General features: G+C 40.1%; 2 protein-coding genes across 7 annotated transcripts; both read left to right on the top strand.

Moving 5' to 3' along the window:
• The first annotated feature begins 496 nt into the window (after positions 1–496).
• ZFAND1 (zinc finger AN1-type containing 1) lies at positions 497–5,209 on the top strand. The gene is made up of 8 exons (XM_015855846.2): positions 497–628; positions 1,114–1,156; positions 1,457–1,496; positions 1,833–1,960; positions 2,050–2,141; positions 2,958–3,082; positions 4,527–4,682; positions 4,838–5,209. Exons 1-8 carry the CDS (start codon positions 574–576, stop codon positions 5,006–5,008), a joined length of 810 nt encoding a protein of 269 aa, XP_015711332.1. The 5' UTR covers positions 497–573; the 3' UTR covers positions 5,009–5,209.
• Positions 5,210–5,241: 32 nt separating this feature from the next.
• On the top strand, positions 5,242–16,946 carry IMPA1 (inositol monophosphatase 1). Of its 6 annotated transcripts, none has more exons than XM_015855841.2 (9): positions 5,242–5,407; positions 7,061–7,142; positions 8,938–9,071; positions 9,884–9,988; positions 11,197–11,242; positions 11,387–11,495; positions 12,223–12,331; positions 14,546–14,697; positions 15,091–16,946. In XM_015855841.2, exons 1-9 carry the CDS (start codon positions 5,265–5,267, stop codon positions 15,207–15,209), a joined length of 999 nt encoding a protein of 332 aa, XP_015711327.1. In that variant the 5' UTR covers positions 5,242–5,264; the 3' UTR covers positions 15,210–16,946. The 6 variants fall into 6 exon arrangements, with proteins under 6 accessions (XP_015711327.1, XP_015711326.1, XP_015711329.1 ...); XM_015855840.2 differs by having other exon boundaries at positions 7,058–7,142; XM_015855843.2 differs by having other exon boundaries at positions 5,294–5,412.
• Positions 16,947–18,047: the final 1,101 nt, after the last annotated feature.

Genomic DNA, 18,047 nt, shown 5'->3' with positions numbered 1-18,047 from the left:
CTGTGATGGCCTCAATGTCTTTGTTCCAGTGAGTCTCATATTGCAAGGAGTGTTTGCAGAGGGACAGTCACCTCATTAACAACGCCAACCAGCCATGAATGTGCCAGCACCTGATGTATGATGTCAGTGACAAGCAGGTGACAGACTCCTTATATACCGGGTGCAGAAGTCACTGGTGACACAAGCTGTGTAGTGGTGAGTGGCAGCTGTAAGCCATGCTGTAAGAGGACAGTCATGCACAAGTGCCCTGAGGCTCTGCTACGACCTCACCTCAAGCACTGCGTGCAAATTTGAGTGCTATGATACAAGAAGGACACGAAACTATGAGAGAGCATACAAAAGAAAGCTGCAAATGTGGTAAAGGATCCAGAGGGCTACAGTAAGGCACCGCCACAACTAACAGTGCCACCCAGCAGGTGCCACAAACCCCGCCCTAAAGCGGGGAGAGCCGCATATCTGCATACATACTCCCACCTCTTCTCCTCCCCGTCCCTCCGTGCCCGCCCCCTGCCTGCTTGGAGTCCTCCAGCGCTTGCGCTCCTCGCTCAGCTCCCCACCCCTTCCGTGAGGGAAATGGCGGAGCTGTCGGTGGGGCAGCACTGTGGGGTGCCGGACTGCAGGCAGCTGGGTGAGCTCTATAGGGCTCGGCGGGGGAAAGCTCCGTGGCAGCACCGCCTTTGTGCCGGTGCAGAACTGTTGTTGTTACATTTTCCACTCTTATAGTTGATTTCAGGCCTTAATGGAGAGATAAAAGCTAAATTAAAAGCTATTAGAAAAACAAACAAACCAACAATAACAACAACAAAAAAAACCGTGTTGTTTAACTGAGAGCAAATCTCCCTTTTTGCTTCTGAGTTGAAGGAGGGAAGATTTAGGTTGGATGTCAGGGGGAAGTTCTTTACTATGAGAGAGGTGAGGTGCTGGTACAGGCTCTACAGAGAGGTTGTGGATGCCCCGTACCTGGAGGTGTTCAAGGCCAGGTTGAATGGGGCCCTGGGCAGCCTGGTCTAGTATTAAATGTGGAGGTTGGTGGCCATGCATGTGGCAGCGGGGTTGGAGCTTCATGATCCTTGAGGTCCCTTCCAAACCAAGTCATTCTGTGTTTTCTTTCAGATTTTCTCCCCTTTGTATGTGATGGCTGTTCGGGTGTTTTTTGGTAAGTTTTCCTGCATGTCTCAGTATGGCAATTGTTGCAGACCTAAATGTTTTATGAATGTGCAGTAACTCAAGTTAGATATGTTCAATTGAAAAGTAATTTTTTTTATTGCCTGTTCTCCCAAACAGCTGTTGTAGTGATTTGAATTCAGAAAGAGTATCTCTAGAATGTGGTTAACTATTATAGAAGGCATGAGGGCTAGACCTTGATTTGTACTGATGTTGGTATTGCGCTTTTTTATGTGCACTTTTCTCCTCTTGAAATGATGATGTTGTGATATTTTCTTCTTTTGCCACCAAGTCTTCAGCACAGGAGCCGGGATGCTCATGGGTGTTCTGAGGTAATCTAATAGTATAAGACTACCTTTAAAATGCTGTGTAACTGAACTGGCTATTTTTCTAGATTAAGGCATATATGCATAGTAAATAACTGTGAATTATTAAACTGAGGGTGCTTGACAAGCTTAAAAAAATGAATGTACTCTTTCTCTGTGTTTCAGAATTAAGTTTGATTAGGAGGATGGTTCTTTTTGTAACATTTATGTTATTTAGAACTATATTAATGCTGAACTAGTTTTACCTAGAGAATGGAGAGCAGGTACAGTCTTTTTTCAGTAACCTGGCTGGTGACTTGTCTGTGTTATGCTTGTTTACACCTATTTTGTAATGATGCTTAGGTGAATGTAAGAAACAACCCTGTGAAACCAGATCAGCACACATCTTACCTATGCTCATACAAGGACTGCCATGCAAAGGAACTTTTGCCAGTTTTATGTCCCTACTGTGAAAAACATTTTTGCCTGAGGTGAGTGGAATAGGGTTTTTAAAGATAAATGCTTGTTCGTTTGTGATGGGGCAGAAATTAATGTAAGTTTTTATCTCTGTTATTTACAGGCATCGGCATCAATCAGATCATGAGTGTGAAAAAATGGACACACCGAAACCTCGAATGGCTGCCACCCAGCAGCTAGTTAAAGATATTATAGGCAAGTACAATGGGAAAATAAATATATGTTACAGTTTTCTTCAGAAGGATTGTGACCTTCTTTAATGCTCTAACCTTGACCAAAACATTGACATGGTTGGGAGATCCTTGTTTGAATAATCTTCAGCTCACCTGTCAGCTTGTAATTGTGTTCACTGTAACTGGAAAAAGAAAAGAGTAGCATATATCATAACTAGAAGTAAAATCTTTGAAAACAGAGAGGGGACTCAAGTTTCCTTCAGAATTATTGCATTGTGTTGATCCAAGTACTATCACATAATTAATTTTAGTTAGCCACTTATCTTTGCATATTAGTTTATATGCAGGTAATGGTTGTATTCTGTGCATGTGCCCATCTGCTGGGATTATGGCTATGCAGTCAAGGTGGCAAAAAAAAAAGTGAGTCCCACAATACAGTTTTTGTAGCTTTTATACAAGATCTGGTGCAGGAAAGAGAATAGAACGCACTGCCTAACTGGCCAATGGGTATTATATGTAGAAAGGAGAAGCTAAACCTGTTGCCATATGAATACTGTGATCACCACAGCTACAGCAACATTGGAATTTGTATCTCTTCAGCCTTTGCAAGATGTTTACCTGGTTCTTTTGCTGATCTACCTTTCTCTGAAGATGAGTTCTGTTACATCATAAATATTCTTGAATAGGGGTACATAATAACTTGCCCTTGACAAGGTTGGGAGTTGACAACTTAAGAGATACAGCAAGGCTTATAGTATAGAGATGTAATATAAGCTTATTCCAAGGTATGTTCATGACAAATTTGACTCACACTAACAAGAGTTAATATTCTTCTCAGATTCTAAAAAAAGTGAAGAAATAAAAAGCAAAAAGCGCAAAGGAGCAAGAAACAGTGAAACAGCAGCAAAAGTGGCATTAATGAAACTGAAAATGCATGCATGTGGTGACAAGTCCTTGCCTCAGGTCAGTCATATTTGGTTTCTGTAATTGACTTCTCTAAGGGAAGGATACGCTTTCTAACTTTCTTCTTTTTCTCAGTTTCTTTATGGGTTTAATTCTCCAAGTCCACTGTCATTTACACATACAGCTTGCCCTACAAAAGCTGTCTGACTGATCCCGTGCCTTTTGTAAGGTGTTTTTGTACAGCTTAGAGCAAATTGTGTTAGCACACCAAGTTTAGGCCTCTGAGATTGGATTTATAATAGTGACAACATTCTGTGTGATAATTAGGTGTTTAATTATTGTTTTTTAAACAACTGTAGCTACTCTATTACTGAGTCCTCTTATGAACTTATTTTTTTTCTGTACTTGTCATGCTTTAAATTAGATAGATCTTCTGCTATGAGCAGGATTATTACAAAGACCTGCTTGTAACACTCCTCATAGTGCCATTGTAAGAAATATTTGCTGCAGAGAGAGTGATTAATTTCAAATATTATAGAACATTGACTGATAAATAAATTCCTGTATCTCTCTCTATTGAATTTGCTCTTTCTAGATAATCACTGTTTACTCTTCTTTACTGCCTTGCTAGTTCCAGTTTGACAGATTTTTTTAATACGAAGTTTCTCAAACGCTTCTTAGGCATATTAGTTCTCATAGCACTGTATAGTGAAGTTGTAGATGTTCAAAACTTGACTGAATCTGACTCGATGCCACCTGATCAGTCATTGTAGTTAGGCTCAGCTCCAGTTTTGCCTTGCATTGAGCATGGTCTGCAGCATGTGATCCCAGCAGTCCTTTCTAACTAAGATCAGGAGAAAAAAAAAGACTATTTTAGAAATGTCTTTTCTCTCTTGATAGGCCAGGGACTGGTTTTTTGCAGGTAATTGCTTCTTTTGGGTACTGATTGCAAGTAAGTCAGTCAGCCAGCTCAAAACAGGGCCATGTGGCAGTATAGTGGTAGTTATTGTGTCCTTGATTGACTGATATTCTCTTGGATATGGCACAGAAATTCTGGGATGCAGCAGTAGAATGAGCAGTTTTGTGAACTGTGTTGCAGTGAGCTGTAGGAAACTGCCTTGTCATCCTTAGAACTGGAGGAGGAACTGGAGGAAGGTGCTAGGACACTGTTAGAAACTAAGTTATTTTACCATGTGCTTGTAATAAGATGGCTGTGGTAGCTGTTTCACAACTTGTAGTCATTTATGTTTGAGATTTAAGTCCTGCTTCCCTTTCCCCTTTGTAGGATTCCCTGGTGTTACAGATTTTTGTGTGAGGAAAGTGCACAGGTTGAAAATTCTCCTCAGTTTTATGAACAGGCTGAGAGGAGGAGTGTCTGGTTTGGATTCATAAAGGACAGATACAACTGAGAAATACATCAATGCATATCTGTGGAATTATGCTTTGCTTTTCTGCTTTTATTTTTTATCTTTTATATATGCAACTCATTTTTATGTTTCTCTAGACAGAAAGAATTTACTTTCAAGTCCTTTTACCAAAGGGAAACAAAGAGAAAAGCAAGCCTATGTTCTTCTGCAGTAAGTGGAGTATTGGCAAAGTAGTAGATTATGCAGCTTCATTAGCAAGCCTTAAAAATGACAACAACAAATCAACAGCCCAGGTAAATAAGTAATTGTGTGTGTGTGTGTGTGTATATATATATATACATATATATATATGTATATATGAATTTTTTTTTACTCTTCCCTCCTTCTCCTCCTCTTTTTGCATCTCAGGCAAATTTAGCTATTAATTTCTGTGTTATTTGCCTTGTAGAAACTGAGGTTATGCCACAGTGCCTCTGGAGAAGCGTTGCCGTTTGAGCACACGTTGGAAAAATGGCTGTCTGATGAAGAGTATCCATTATTCAATGGTGGAAATATAATTCTGGAGTATCTCGATAATGATGTTTTATTTATAGAAGATACAGAGTCATACTTAACTTAGTAAATTATTGTGAACGAGACAACAGAAGATCTTCTACAAGTGTTGTATTCAAACCAAGGCCACTTTCTTCTTCATGGAATCATAGAACAGCTTGACTTGGAAAGGACCTCAACAATGATCTGGTTCCATTGGCAGGGTTTGCTACCCTTAAATGACCCTGAGTTTCAAAGGGTGCTTCGACATAATAAAATTACATCTCTAGTTGCTTGTAGTGGCTTCTAAAACCTTGAACTGACATATAACACCACCGCATTCAATGGGCAAAAGACGGCCCTCCCCTCCTCGCAGGCGCGTTGGATCCCGGCTGTGTAGGGGCGTGTCCGGGGCATGCGTAGTGCCGCCGGGGTTGGACGCTCCCTCAGAGCGGCGGCGGCGGTTAACGGAGCTGAGTGCCGTGAGGTGAGGCGGCCCGCTCCTCGGTCGCCATTTCGGCCCTTTCCCCACGTGAAGCGGGGACTGCACGCGATACGGGCTGCCTTTCGATCTGCCGGTACCGTTGGGAGCCCCGGGTTCCCTGCATGGCGGCTGGGTGCCGGTGGCCTGTGCTCTGCTGGGACCGGCGGGGCGGGAGGGCGCCGAGCTGGGAGGAAACGGCTCCGTCCCGTAAACGCAGCTGCTGGTGTTGAACTAGAATTCGTGCAGACTTAGTGTTCGGATGGTTTTATGAGCGTAACTGGTTGCTTTTCCTTTGCTGTGCCGTTGTGCTGGGTGTCTGTGTGCTTAGTGGGATGTTGCTTAGTGCCTTTGGTGTGCAGCCCAGTGCCCCGGCACCTTACTTGTATTATCTGACTGGCCCTGTGTGCACAGGGCTCTGTGGTGAATGGGTTATGAACGCAATTGGACCATCGGCTCGTTGTGTTTTATAAAAGTGGGGTTTCTTATGGCAATCTGGTGGTGAGGTCCTGGAACAGGCTGCCCAGGGAGGTTGTGGATGCCCCGTCCTTGGAGGTGTTCAAGGCCAGGTTGGACGGGGCCCTGGGCAACCTGATCTAGTAAATGTGTATGTTTGGTGGCCCTGCCAGGCAGGGGGGGTTGGAACTACATGATCCTTGAGGTCCCTTCCAACCCGGGTCATTCTGTGATTCTGTAATCTCCAGCTGTGAGGACCTGGACGAGGGCCCTTATATCAGGATATTTAGACGGAGGATGGATCATAGTGATTGTGGAAGGTTTATTTTTAATGGGCTAAAGCTACGAGCATTTCATATCTCTTGTCTTGCTCATAAGTTCTCCAAGACAGAACCACTTGTATAGGAGCTACATGGAAGGCTTCTGAAAAGGCTGTCTTGAAAATGAGGCAAGCCTCCAAAATTGAATGAATGTGTGACCTGCTGTGGACGTGGCAGACACAGTATAGGATGTGATAATTGCTATTTCTCATAGGTGTGCATACGGAGCAAGGTATTGGTAGCTTGAATTATTTCCTAATATGCAAGTCTATAGAAGATGCTTTTAAATGACTGTGGGATCTTGTATCTTTCTCACATAGAATCAAAACCATTTCATATTCCTGTTTGCAACACACCCCGAGAGCAAGGAATGACAGAGTAAACAACAAAGTATAGGTTTGGGGCTCATTCCTTTCTAATTTGGGATGTTCACATTCATTTAAACCATACTTAAAACTAGACTGAGCTTTATACCAACAGTCTTCTGCAGTAAATTATAGTGATGTTTCTTAAGCAAGCAGGCCCTGAGCTGTACACTGCTCCTCTGTAACCACTCTATTGCTTTTCAAAGCCTTTATGTGCTTTGAGGTCAGTGTCTAAATGTAGAATTGCTTACATGCTTGTGTCTTTCAACACTGAGGATTTGTACTTGTTAATGTTTTTACTGTATGCCTTATTGACCATCACAGAATGTGCAAATAATCTGGTAACCTCTAGAAAGCGTTTAATAAGTTTGAAATTCTTCCTTCCTGAGTGGAAGATATATAGACTTCTGTACTGAAGTTAGGAAAAAAACACTGCAGGCTGATCAGGAAGAGTGAAAAGTTAGAATTTATACAAAGTAACCATAATCATTTCTTGTGTTAACATGTCTCGTCAGTAGGTTGTACGTCAAAGAAAACATGGCAGATCCTTGGCAAGAATGTATGGATTATGCAGTTACACTGGCAAAGAAAGCTGGGGAGGTAAGTATAAACCATTTATAGCTAATAATGCTATTTATTGAGGCTGGTATGTGTGTACCTTTTGAATGAACTTTGGTGTTGGGTATTCTTCTGAGGAGTATTAAGAAAGGGAAAGAATTAGCACAGTTGTTAAAGAGCTGTTTCAAGATTGGAGTGTCTTTCAGCTTGGTTAGTGTAATAGAAAACATCTCTCTTTGGAATGAGAGTCTAATAAAAACCAAGGAATATATTTTGTCCCTTAAATTTCTTTTTATAATGATTTTGGAGTAATGGTAAATGATGGGTATTTGTTTTTCTCCTTGAATTTGTTTCCCTTATTTTTTGCATACCTGAAAACTGTTGGCTGTCGTTCATTGGAACACTGTTAGTTGGCTTTACACAGTGGCTTGTTGGCACTTCGTGCCATGCTGTTTTTTCTTTCTGAAGAATGCTTTACATCTGCAAATAAGAAATATCTCTCACAGTGAGAGATACATGAAACTTTAAAGTTTCATGATCTAAGATCTCCTGTCTGATGGACGAAAGACTCAACATGAGCCAGCAGTGCGCTCTGGCAGCCCCGAAAGCAAATGGGATCCTGGGCTCCATCAGGAGAGGGGTGGTCAGCAGGGACAGGGAGGTGATTGTCCCTCTCTACTCTGCTCTTGTGAGGCCCCATCTGGAGTACTGTGTCCAGGTGTGGAGCCCTCAGTACAAAAAAGACATGGAGATTTTGGAAAGGGTCCAGAGGAGGGCCACGAAGATGATCAGGGGGCTGGAGCACCTCCCCTATGAGGACAGGCTGAGGGAGTTGGGTTTGTTCAGCCTAGAGAAGAGAAGGTTGCGGGGTGACCTCAGTGCAGCCTTTCAATACCTGAAGGGAACCTACACCCAGGAGGGGAGTAAACTCTTTGAAAGGGCTGACAATAGCAGGACTATAGGAAATGGTTTTAAGTTAAAAGAAGGAAGATTTAGGTTGGATGTTAGGGGGAAGTTCTTCACTAGGAGAGTGGTTAGGTCCTGGAACAGGCTGCCCAGGGAGGTTGTGGATGCCCCATCCTTGGAGGTGTTCAAGACCAGGTTGGACGGGGCCCTGGGCAACCTGATCTAGTAAATGTGTATGTTTGGTGGCCCTGCTAGGCAGGGGGGGTGGAACTACATGATCCTTGAGGTCCCTTCCAACCCGGGTCATTCTGTGATCACTTGAAAGAGCTTTTCTGTCTTAACAAAGGCTCATCATAGGAGCTGTTAATGAAGGTTCGTTTATTCACCGTAGTTTTGCTTGGTAGAGCTGTCTGTAGCTTGAGAAGATGGCACGTGTGACAATGCTGTTCCCAGAGCTGCAAAATGGCAAAACATTGTCCCTGCAATGACCTCATTACATTCTTCCATGAAAAAACTTTCTGAGTAAACTAATAATTTGTGCTGTGAGGCATGCGTTCTTATTCAAGCTGATTCTGCCAGTTTTAAGACTGTAAATGTAAGATCTGGCTAAAAATGCATCACATAAGCTCAGTCCTAAATATGTTTGTTTATTAGTTTATAAATTTAGCACAACAGAGCTCGGTGTCATGCCCCATTGTATGGGTCATGTAGATGTTTGTGCTGAGTAGGGATTGGAGAAGGACGTAGGGGTGAGCTCCTGCAACTAAATGGAGATTTTGCCACTGTTTGTCTTTCTGTTAAGTATATGCAGTATAGAAAATAGCAGTAAAAATGATGCCCTGTGATGCTCAGATTTCCTGAGATAACTAATTATTTTCATGCTGTTAATGAAGAAAGCTCCCCCTCCCCCCCCCCCCTTTTTTGTTAACAGATAATCCGTGGAGCACTCAAAGAAGAAAAATCCATTATGATTAAAAGTTCCCCAGTAGATCTAGTGACTGAAACTGATCAGAAAGTGGAAAACTTCATTATCTCCTTGATAAAAGAAAAGTATCCTTCTCACAGGTATAGTTCCTAAGATAACTGGATGCTAAATGTTTTGTATATTGTAGGTTGTATGAACTAACATATCTTCTCTGCCTAGGCTGTATGGCTAATGTGGCAGTGTGTGCCTATGGCAAGTCTCATACTGTGTAAGAGCCTTGAAAGTAGACTGACTTTTCTGCTTCTGCATAACTGAAAGTTTGTTATACAAAATACTGACTTCTTTGTTTCATGTGTTTGTATAAAAAGAAATTCCTTCTTGAAGGGTAAGCTGTATTAAATTGCTGTCTTTCCAATTTTGACATGAGGCTCAAGTTTAGTAAAGTTTTCTAAACAAGATTTGCTAAATTTTCATGCCTTTTCTTGGAGATTTTCTTATCGTAGCAATATATGCATTGCTGTAACTTAATAAATAGGCATAGATTTAGAAGAACTCAAGTGATGCTAAATGTCAGTAACCTGACCAAATCGGTGTAAGCATCCAGATGTAAATAACAACCTCGGAAGAAAGAAGTTTCTGGTATTGACAAACAGTTTAGAATATTTCAACTTATATTAGGTAATTTATAGTGTTTAGAATGCTGAATTCCAGTGAGGGATAATAAAGCATTTTTTCCCCCAACATTTGTGCTGTTTTCTGACATCATAAATTTCAGCACAAGCTTGGGCAGGTGCAGTTGGTGCTTTCCAGCTTTTCTCATCTTTTCACATATAATTATTGGTGGTATGGAAACCTGTATCTCGCTTCAAGAACTTAAGTTTCAAGGACATTATTGTGGTTCAGAATGTTTAAACAGTTTCTTTGTATCTTTTAAATATGTTTCCCACTGCAGCTTTATTGGAGAAGAATCAGTTGCAGCTGGAGGGGGCAGCATTTTGACGGATAACCCCACGTGGATTATAGACCCTATTGATGGAACTACCAACTTCGTACACAGGTCCACCTTTCACTTTTTGTGTTAGCAACTTCAACTGCTTAACATTCTGCACTTCCTGGAAAGTACAGCTTTTTCTCTTCTAAATTGCTTTAAAGGAGAATTTGTTAATAGTTACGAACTGTTGAAATTTAATGAGACACTGGATAATTTAAATTGTTATTTTAGTGTTTCTGTAACTTTTACAGTAGTCTTGCCATAACCATGATCATATATTTCTTCAAAGGCTTTTACTATGTGTGGTCAGCAGCCTTGAAAAGCATATTGAGTCAGAATTAGAAGCTGCACCTTCAGAGAGGTTTTGGTGAAAGGCAGTAACAGCTCCAAGCACTGATTTCCAGCGGCTTTCAAATCTGATCTATGAGCTCCTACAGTGAAAGAAAATGAAATTATCACAAGTGACTGCCTAGTGGGTGTTTTGTATGTTGAGAAGGGGGCTTTCAGGGTAATGACAACTGACTGTTCCCTCATCTTTGAAACACACACATTGACCTTGGTGAGCTTTCTTGAATGTTCTTGAATTCCATTTTCAAATGACTGTTTCTGTGTGGGCCACATCTTTAAATAGCTGCTGTATCCTGATAATTAACGTGGATAAAAAGCCACAAGAAAAGAACATGTTCTGCTAAATTTACCGACTTAAATCTGTAAGGAAGGCAGGGGAGATGACTAACTTCTGATGAGGCTGTTTTGGCCAGACTGTTTGTTCCTTCTGAGAAAGGTTAGTGGTATGGGGGCCTGCTTGTATTCTTTGGCTATAAAAATGACAGTCCCCAAGCCCAAAGGTAACATTCATCATCATAGTATCACAGTCTCGTGCGGGTTGGAAGGGACCTTAGAGATCATCGAGTCCAACCCCCGGAATTCGAGCCTCCTGTGTAGCAGAGCGGCACTTCTACCGCTTGCGCCACAGGGGGGATTTGAACCCAGGCCTCTGGTGTTGCAACGCAGCATTCCTACCACTGCACCACCAGGGCACCATCCTAGCTTCCGTGGGTGGAAAAGTTTGTATTTGCCATGGTAAATGGTGTTGTTGGGTGTATTTTCATAGTTAACTGCACAAATTCCAGAAAAAAAGTATTATTTCCTATATACTCCACTTTTCTTTTTTGGGTATATAATGCATATGAGTGAAAGTTGTTTTTGTTAAGAATAATCATGGTAACAAAAATTTTGGTATCTTCACATTAGCAAAATGTTTTTTTTTGTAGGTTTCCCTTTGTGGCAGTTTCAATTGGCTTTGTTGTAAACAAAAAGGTATATTTTTCATTACTTAATATTTAATCAAGCAAAACCAATCAGCTTCTTGTTGCTAGTTTTTATTAAGATTTGTATTTTCACAGTAAATAGGAAGAAAGAGAAAGACTAGAAACTTCAAGGTATATTTCCTTTCCCTTGCAGATAGAGTTTGGAATTGTGTATAGCTGTGTTGAAGACAAGATGTACACTGCCAGAAAAGGAAAAGGGGCATTTTGCAATGGGCAGAAACTGAAAGTGTCAGGCCAAGAAGGTAAGTGGAACAACACAGTTGTGTTTTTTTTTAATAATTTCATTTGTTTTACGAGTGGTGCATCAGTACTTTTGGACTTGGATGTATTCCTGTTTCTTAGCACACTGTTTGCTTACAAACACAAGCTTTTTAGCCATGAATTATTCAGATTTGAGAAACAGTTATGTTCTCTTTGATGCTCTAACATGCTTGTGATCTTTGCATGATCTGCACTTGCTTATTCCTTATGTGTGTTGGTTTTTTTTTTTAAATTGTATTCCCTGTAAGTCTGTAATCCCTCTGTTCTTTGGGAGTCATAAATCTCTTTAACAGTTCAACTTTGTCCAGCTGTCAACTTTGTGCAGGGTTTAAATTCCTATCACTCTTCCTAACCCTAATGTACTCACCTATTAAAGTCCTCACTTAAAGTGGAGTGCCTTTAAAGTTCTGAGAGCTTATCTAATTTTTCTAACAATGCTTTTTCTTAGTAACGGCATCAATTTATGTATATATAAAATTGAACCATCTTATGCTATATTGACTTCATTTCATATTGTCTTGCCATTATGCCTAGAAGAAAGGATTTTTATATATCTAGTATGTGTAGTATTAATATTTAAATGGCTTTTATTCTTTTGTGTAAGAATGCAATGAAGTAAACTCTGCCTGAATTTATCTTATACCTAATTACTGTTATTAAGCTTGTAAGTTGTACTGTTGAAAAAGTGAGGTTTTATTTCTTTTTCAGACATTACAAAATCCCTTCTAGTGACAGAATTGGGATCAAATCGTGATCCAGAGACTATAAAAATCGTTCTTTCTAACATGGAAAGACTCCTCAGTATTCCTATTCATGGGTAAGATGCTGCTTATTTTTGATATTTACTGGTAGTGTACCATGAGATCATTTTTAGGGCAGTTCACTTTCATATTATATTTTGAAAGTGGGACATAAATGTTACTGTGTAGTAGCTCTCTGCAGAGAAACTGTATTTACACTTTTTGAGACTGAGATGTAGTTAAGAAGACAGTAACAAATCAGATAGTATTGAAAGTTAAAGCATGTTGGGGTTTGTTTACCTAGTTTTGGTTTTCTCTAAGGAAATATGATTGGAGATGCTATGTTAGATTAAAGCAGCTGTTACATTTCTTATTTCTGTGTAGTAACCAAAGTCGTTTTTATTTTTTAATATAGAAGGTGATCAACTTTTGTCCTTTCCTCTTTTGGTGCTTCGCAAATACTTTTAAGTTGTCCAAATAATTGACTCTTAGCTCAATGTGTTCCTCGTTTCTTCTCATCTAGGTGACCTGAAACCTGCATTTCCCCAAAGCATTTTCTTTATTTAAAGCTGGTTTCAGTGGACAGATTTCTGTAGTTCAGTCTGCTTATGTTTCTAATCTAAAAGTAGTTCTAGTTTTATGCTGAGGTTCTCAACGTTCTTGTTTGGACATTTAACACTTAGTTTGTATTTCCAGAAAGCCTTCCAATCTCATTGAGGAATATACGCTGCTATAAGTTATGAAAGCATAAAGTGTTTCCTCACTTCAACTTTAGTGTTTTGTGTGTAAAAAGTAAATAGAGCTTGAAGTTGGTTTAAGTTGCTTCTTGCTGTAAATTAGCTGCTATCAGTTATAATGTAATGCAAGTTTTACTGATAATTGAAATAATTACTTATATAAGTTACTTATTAATTACATCAACATTTCCAAAAGAAGCTGAAATTTGTAACACAAAGAAGATTTTGATTAAGTTATCCAGGCTGGTTTGCCACTATGTAATTTATTTTTTATGATGATTGCTGTTGTTTTGGGTTTTTTTGCAAGCCAGAAATGTTTGTTGAGCTTCCTCTGAGAAAGGGAACTAATTGTCTTTTCAGTATTGATAAGTGCACGTTGTATTTGAAGTCTTGTATTCAGAAAGCAAAGTAGAATATTTGTTGTTGTTTCATGGGTAAGTGATGAAATTTTAGGGCTTGGAAGGGACCTCTGGAGAACATCTAGTCCAGCCCCTTACTAAAGCAGGTTCCTTACAGAAGGTTGCACAGGAAAGCATCCAGACAGGTTTTGAGTATCTCCAGAGAAGACTCCACAGCCTCTCTGGACAGCCTGTGCCAGTGCTCTGTCACGTTCAAAATCAAGAATTTTTTCTCATATTCATAGGGGAATTTCCTGTGTTTCAACATGTTCTTGCTGCTTCTTGTCCTATCACTGGGCACCTCATCCCCTTGACTCTAGCCCATCAGATTTTTATAAGCATTAGTAGGATCCCTTGTCAGTCTTCTCCAAGCTGAACAGTCCCAGGTCTCTCAGTCTCTCCTCATAAGGGAGTGTTCCAGGATTCTAATCATCTTTGTGGCCCTCTGCTGGACTGTCTGGCAGTTGCTCATCTTTCTTAAACTGGGGAGCCCAGAACTGGACACACTACTCCTGATGTGGCCTCACTAGGGCTGGGGAGAGGGGGAGGCTCACCTCCCTCGAACATGCTCTTTAATGCACCCCAGGATACCACTGACTTTCCTAGCCACAGGGGCACACTGCTGGTTCACAGTCAACTTGCTGTCCACCAAGACACGCAGGTCTTTCTTTGCAGAGCTCCTCCTCCAGCTGATCAGCCCTGAACCTATACTAACGCTGTTATTCCTCTGAGCATGCAAGACTGTGCACTTGCCCTTGTTTGAACCTTGTCAGGTCCCTCTCTACTCAACTCTTCTACCTGTCTAGGTCTCACAGCCCTCTGGTATGTCAGCCATTCCTCCCAGCTGTCTTCCATTATGTATATTTTTTTTCTAGGCTGAGAGGTTATGCAATATTTATTTTCTTTCTAAAGCCACTTTTAAAATTGGAATTTATAAATATTATTTCTGGGAATTTGTTATGCACACAGCTTCAAGCTATTTAGAAGAAGTAAATGGGAATGAAGTTACGCACATTTGTTTCACTGCAGCATTCCATCTTGTTTGCTCTAGCTCAGCTCATTTTACACGTGATGCTTTTGTGTTCTTTGCCATGTGCACATACCTTGTGACTTCCTTACAAACTGTTCTTAGCCAAAAAACAACTGTCTTCTCTAGGATTAGAGCCGTTGGTACAGCAGCTGTGAACATGTGCCTTGTGGCAGCGGGTGGAGCTGATGCCTATTATGAAATGGGGATTCACTGCTGGGATATGGCAGGGGCTGGAATCATTATCACTGAAGCAGGCGGTGTACTCCTGGATGTATCAGGTAAGCATAGGAAAATGCATGACATTCCTTTGTCATTTTAATTAGCTGAAAAGAGAATGCATGGAGGTTATTACTACTAGACAGAATTAACATCCTGTTAATATATGGATTCAGTTGTCTTATAACTTAATAAGAGCATACCACTTTTTAACCCATTTGGCTGAGCACCAAAAAAGAACTAAAAATAAAATTAAAAAGGCAGTAAACACATGTTGAGAAGAACTGAAATGTAATTAATGTGCTGCATAAACCTGTTAAATGTGTTTTTTTGCAGTGGCAGAATGTGGTCCAGAATCATCACATGTCCTTTCTTTGTCAATGCTCATTTTCTTGTCAACATTTAATTTCTTTTTTCAGCTACAAGCTATTTAACTTGCTTGCTTTTATTTCTAGGCGGACCATTTGATTTGATGTCTCGGAGAATAATTGCAGCAAGCAGTCGACCTATTGCAGAGAGAATAGCCAAAGCACTTCAGATAATTCCTCTGAAAAGAGATGATGCAACTGACTGAATACCAAAGCTGCACCTTCAACATAACAGTTACCTGATGGTTCGCTGTCTCATGTGGTGATTGTTCTACACCTGGCACCTGATTAAAAAAAAGAAAATAGATTGTGTTCTTGCAGTACTGGATAGCTTATGGTGTGACTGTGAAGTAGTGTTTTGAGATTGGACCAAGATCTAAGCAGGCTTTTATTGTCAAATATTCTGTTTAGCATTAAAAACACATACTATTCGCTTCCTTTTATAGATCTACAACTGCTGTTTTGAAGCTTTATACTACACTGGAAGATATAGCATAAAACCCTTTGTTTAGTTACATAATAACAAAACAGATTCACCTGCTCAACACCACATTATTGCATCTGACCAGAAGCTGAAGGCAATACTGTTTATCCAGTTGCTAAACTTTTTTCTCCTGCCTGTTGTTTCTCTTTCAGTGTCACTGGCACCCTTAACTTGTTAGGGTTTTTCTAGAAGTAGTTTGTGTATTTCCAATGTTACTTTTAGTTGCTTGTAGTTTGGGATCTAATTCAAAGCCTTCTTTAGTTACCTGTCTTTGGTTTTCTGGTCATGGTTCTACCTTTTTTTACATTAGATAAACACACTTTTGCTTTTTATGTGGCCAGTACTCTTGCATATTTATTACACTTGCAGAAATACTAATTACTGTGCTGGGAAAACGTGGGTTTTTTTTTCCCAGGAATAAGTTCTGAGCATGCTTCCTCTTGACAGATGGACTTGCTCCAAATCAAGACTGAAGTATGACTTAAATTTGTCCTGTCAGTTGGAATTATCAGCTTGTATGTATTGGGTTCTCACTCATTATTTGGAACTGTAATAACCATTAATCTTGTTGGAGTTTCTCCATGGTGAATTTATTTCAGAACCTAAGGAATAATTAAAGTCTGAGCTGGCAAAAAATAAGCCAGTAGTCCAGGCTTCTAACATAATTCTCTGTAAGTTATAAAAGCAATGGCTGACTGAGTTCAGCTTTCCATTGTGTTATGTTGTGTATAGGCACAAAAGAAAACATGTTTCTAAACCTGAATGTTTATAAATCTAAGAAATAACAGTAATCTAATGCATTAAGTGTATAGCTCTAAGCTTATAAAACTATACTGTTCTTTGCATCTTTGTATTTAAAAGTATCAGTCTACTGAGCAAACAGTGAATGCACTTTAAGAAAAAAACCTTAATTTTGATAAGTTTTCAACCTGATTTTTCTGTGTCTGAGGTCTCCAAAAGAAGGTTGTCTTATAGAGATTGTTTAGTTAAATGACAGCGGTATTTTGGAAAACCTGACTTCTTGGTCTATTCCAACTATTTTTGTTTTGGACAGTGATCTCTCTTGGAAGTTCCAGCAGATCTCATATGTAATTTTGAACCTTTAATATCAGTCGGTTTGGTTTTTTTGCAAATTTGCTGAAACGTTGTATTTGAAATTGTGTCTAATGCCAGATGATTGACATTCATGATCAGCAGCTCCCGATATTCATAGGTCTTTGTCAAGAAATGAGACCTAATTTTACTTCTCAAGTTGCCATTTGACATGGATAGGAACTGTTTGGCTATTCCACTGTAACTTTATTGCTGTTAATGATTTGGGATCATTGTTATTTCTCAAGTATGACTGTTGTATCATTTCTCTGGCTTTTGTAGAACAAACCCCGCATAACCTTCTTTTTTTAAAACTGATTAATTTGTGAAATGGAGACATAGATTAAAAAAAATAATAATGAGGTGAGAGAACGTGTTCAAAATTAATGGATCCTGAAGCAGCTGCTGCTTCAGGTGCGCTTTCCTGTTTAATCACAGTATCATTAATGTTAGAAAAGATGTCTGAGATCACCTAGGCCAATGGCCCACCTACCAGCAATGTTGTCTGCTAAACCACATCCCTTAGTACTGCATCTACCTTAAACACCTCCAGTTATGATCACTCCACTACTCTTCCCTGAGTGACCTGTTACAATGTGTAACCTCTCTCTGAGGAGAAAAAAATATATAGACATAGATCATGGTAGATCATAAACTGTTATGCCTCCACAGAAATAGTGCAGATATATACACAGCCCAGTGATTGCAGCCTTTCAATACCTGAAGGGAACTTACACCCAGGAGGGAGTAAACTCTTCGAAAGAGCTGACAATAGCAGGACACGGGGAAATGGTTTTAAGTTAAAAGAGGGAAGATTTAGGTTGGATGTTTGATGTTGGATGTTATGGGGAAGTTCTTCACTAGGAGAGTGGTTAGGCCCTGGAACAGGCTGCCCAGGGAGGTTGTGGATGCCCCGTCCTTGGAGGTGTTCAGACCAGGTTGGACGGGGCCCTGGGCAACCTGATCTAATAAAGGTGTATGTTTGGTGGCCCTGCCAGGCAGGGGGGTTGGAACTACATGATCCTTGAGGTCCCTTCCAACCCGGGTCATTCTGTGATTCTGTGATTTATAGAAAAAGTACTTCAGCAGCTTCCCATGAGATCATAGTATGTTAATTACATCAGTGCTCAGAACTCCAACCTTACAGAGCACTTTCCTTACTGTTTGTGAGGCCCATCAGCTGGTTTAAACACACAGCTTTCTCACCCTTAGCTTTCTGAACACTCTGTGGAGAATTTATGGAGCATCATTTCACGTATTTACTTTATTAACTTAATTAACTTTCTTACTCACTATTCACGTTGTAGGTTTTGTTGTTGTTTTTAACTCTGGAAGCTTCTAGGAATTCTCTGTTTTCTTTTTAACTTCAGTTTTCCTTTCAGGGAAGCTCAGCTTCTTCAGTGTCTTCACAGGAGGGTGCTATAGCCCTCTGATGATCTTTCTGGCCCTCCTATGGACCTGTTCTGAC

This window comes from Coturnix japonica, chromosome 2, assembly GCF_001577835.2.
Source record: "Coturnix japonica isolate 7356 chromosome 2, Coturnix japonica 2.1, whole genome shotgun sequence".
NCBI lineage: Eukaryota > Metazoa > Chordata > Aves > Galliformes > Phasianidae > Coturnix > Coturnix japonica.
This window is presented reverse-complemented; position numbering and strand designations above follow the sequence as displayed.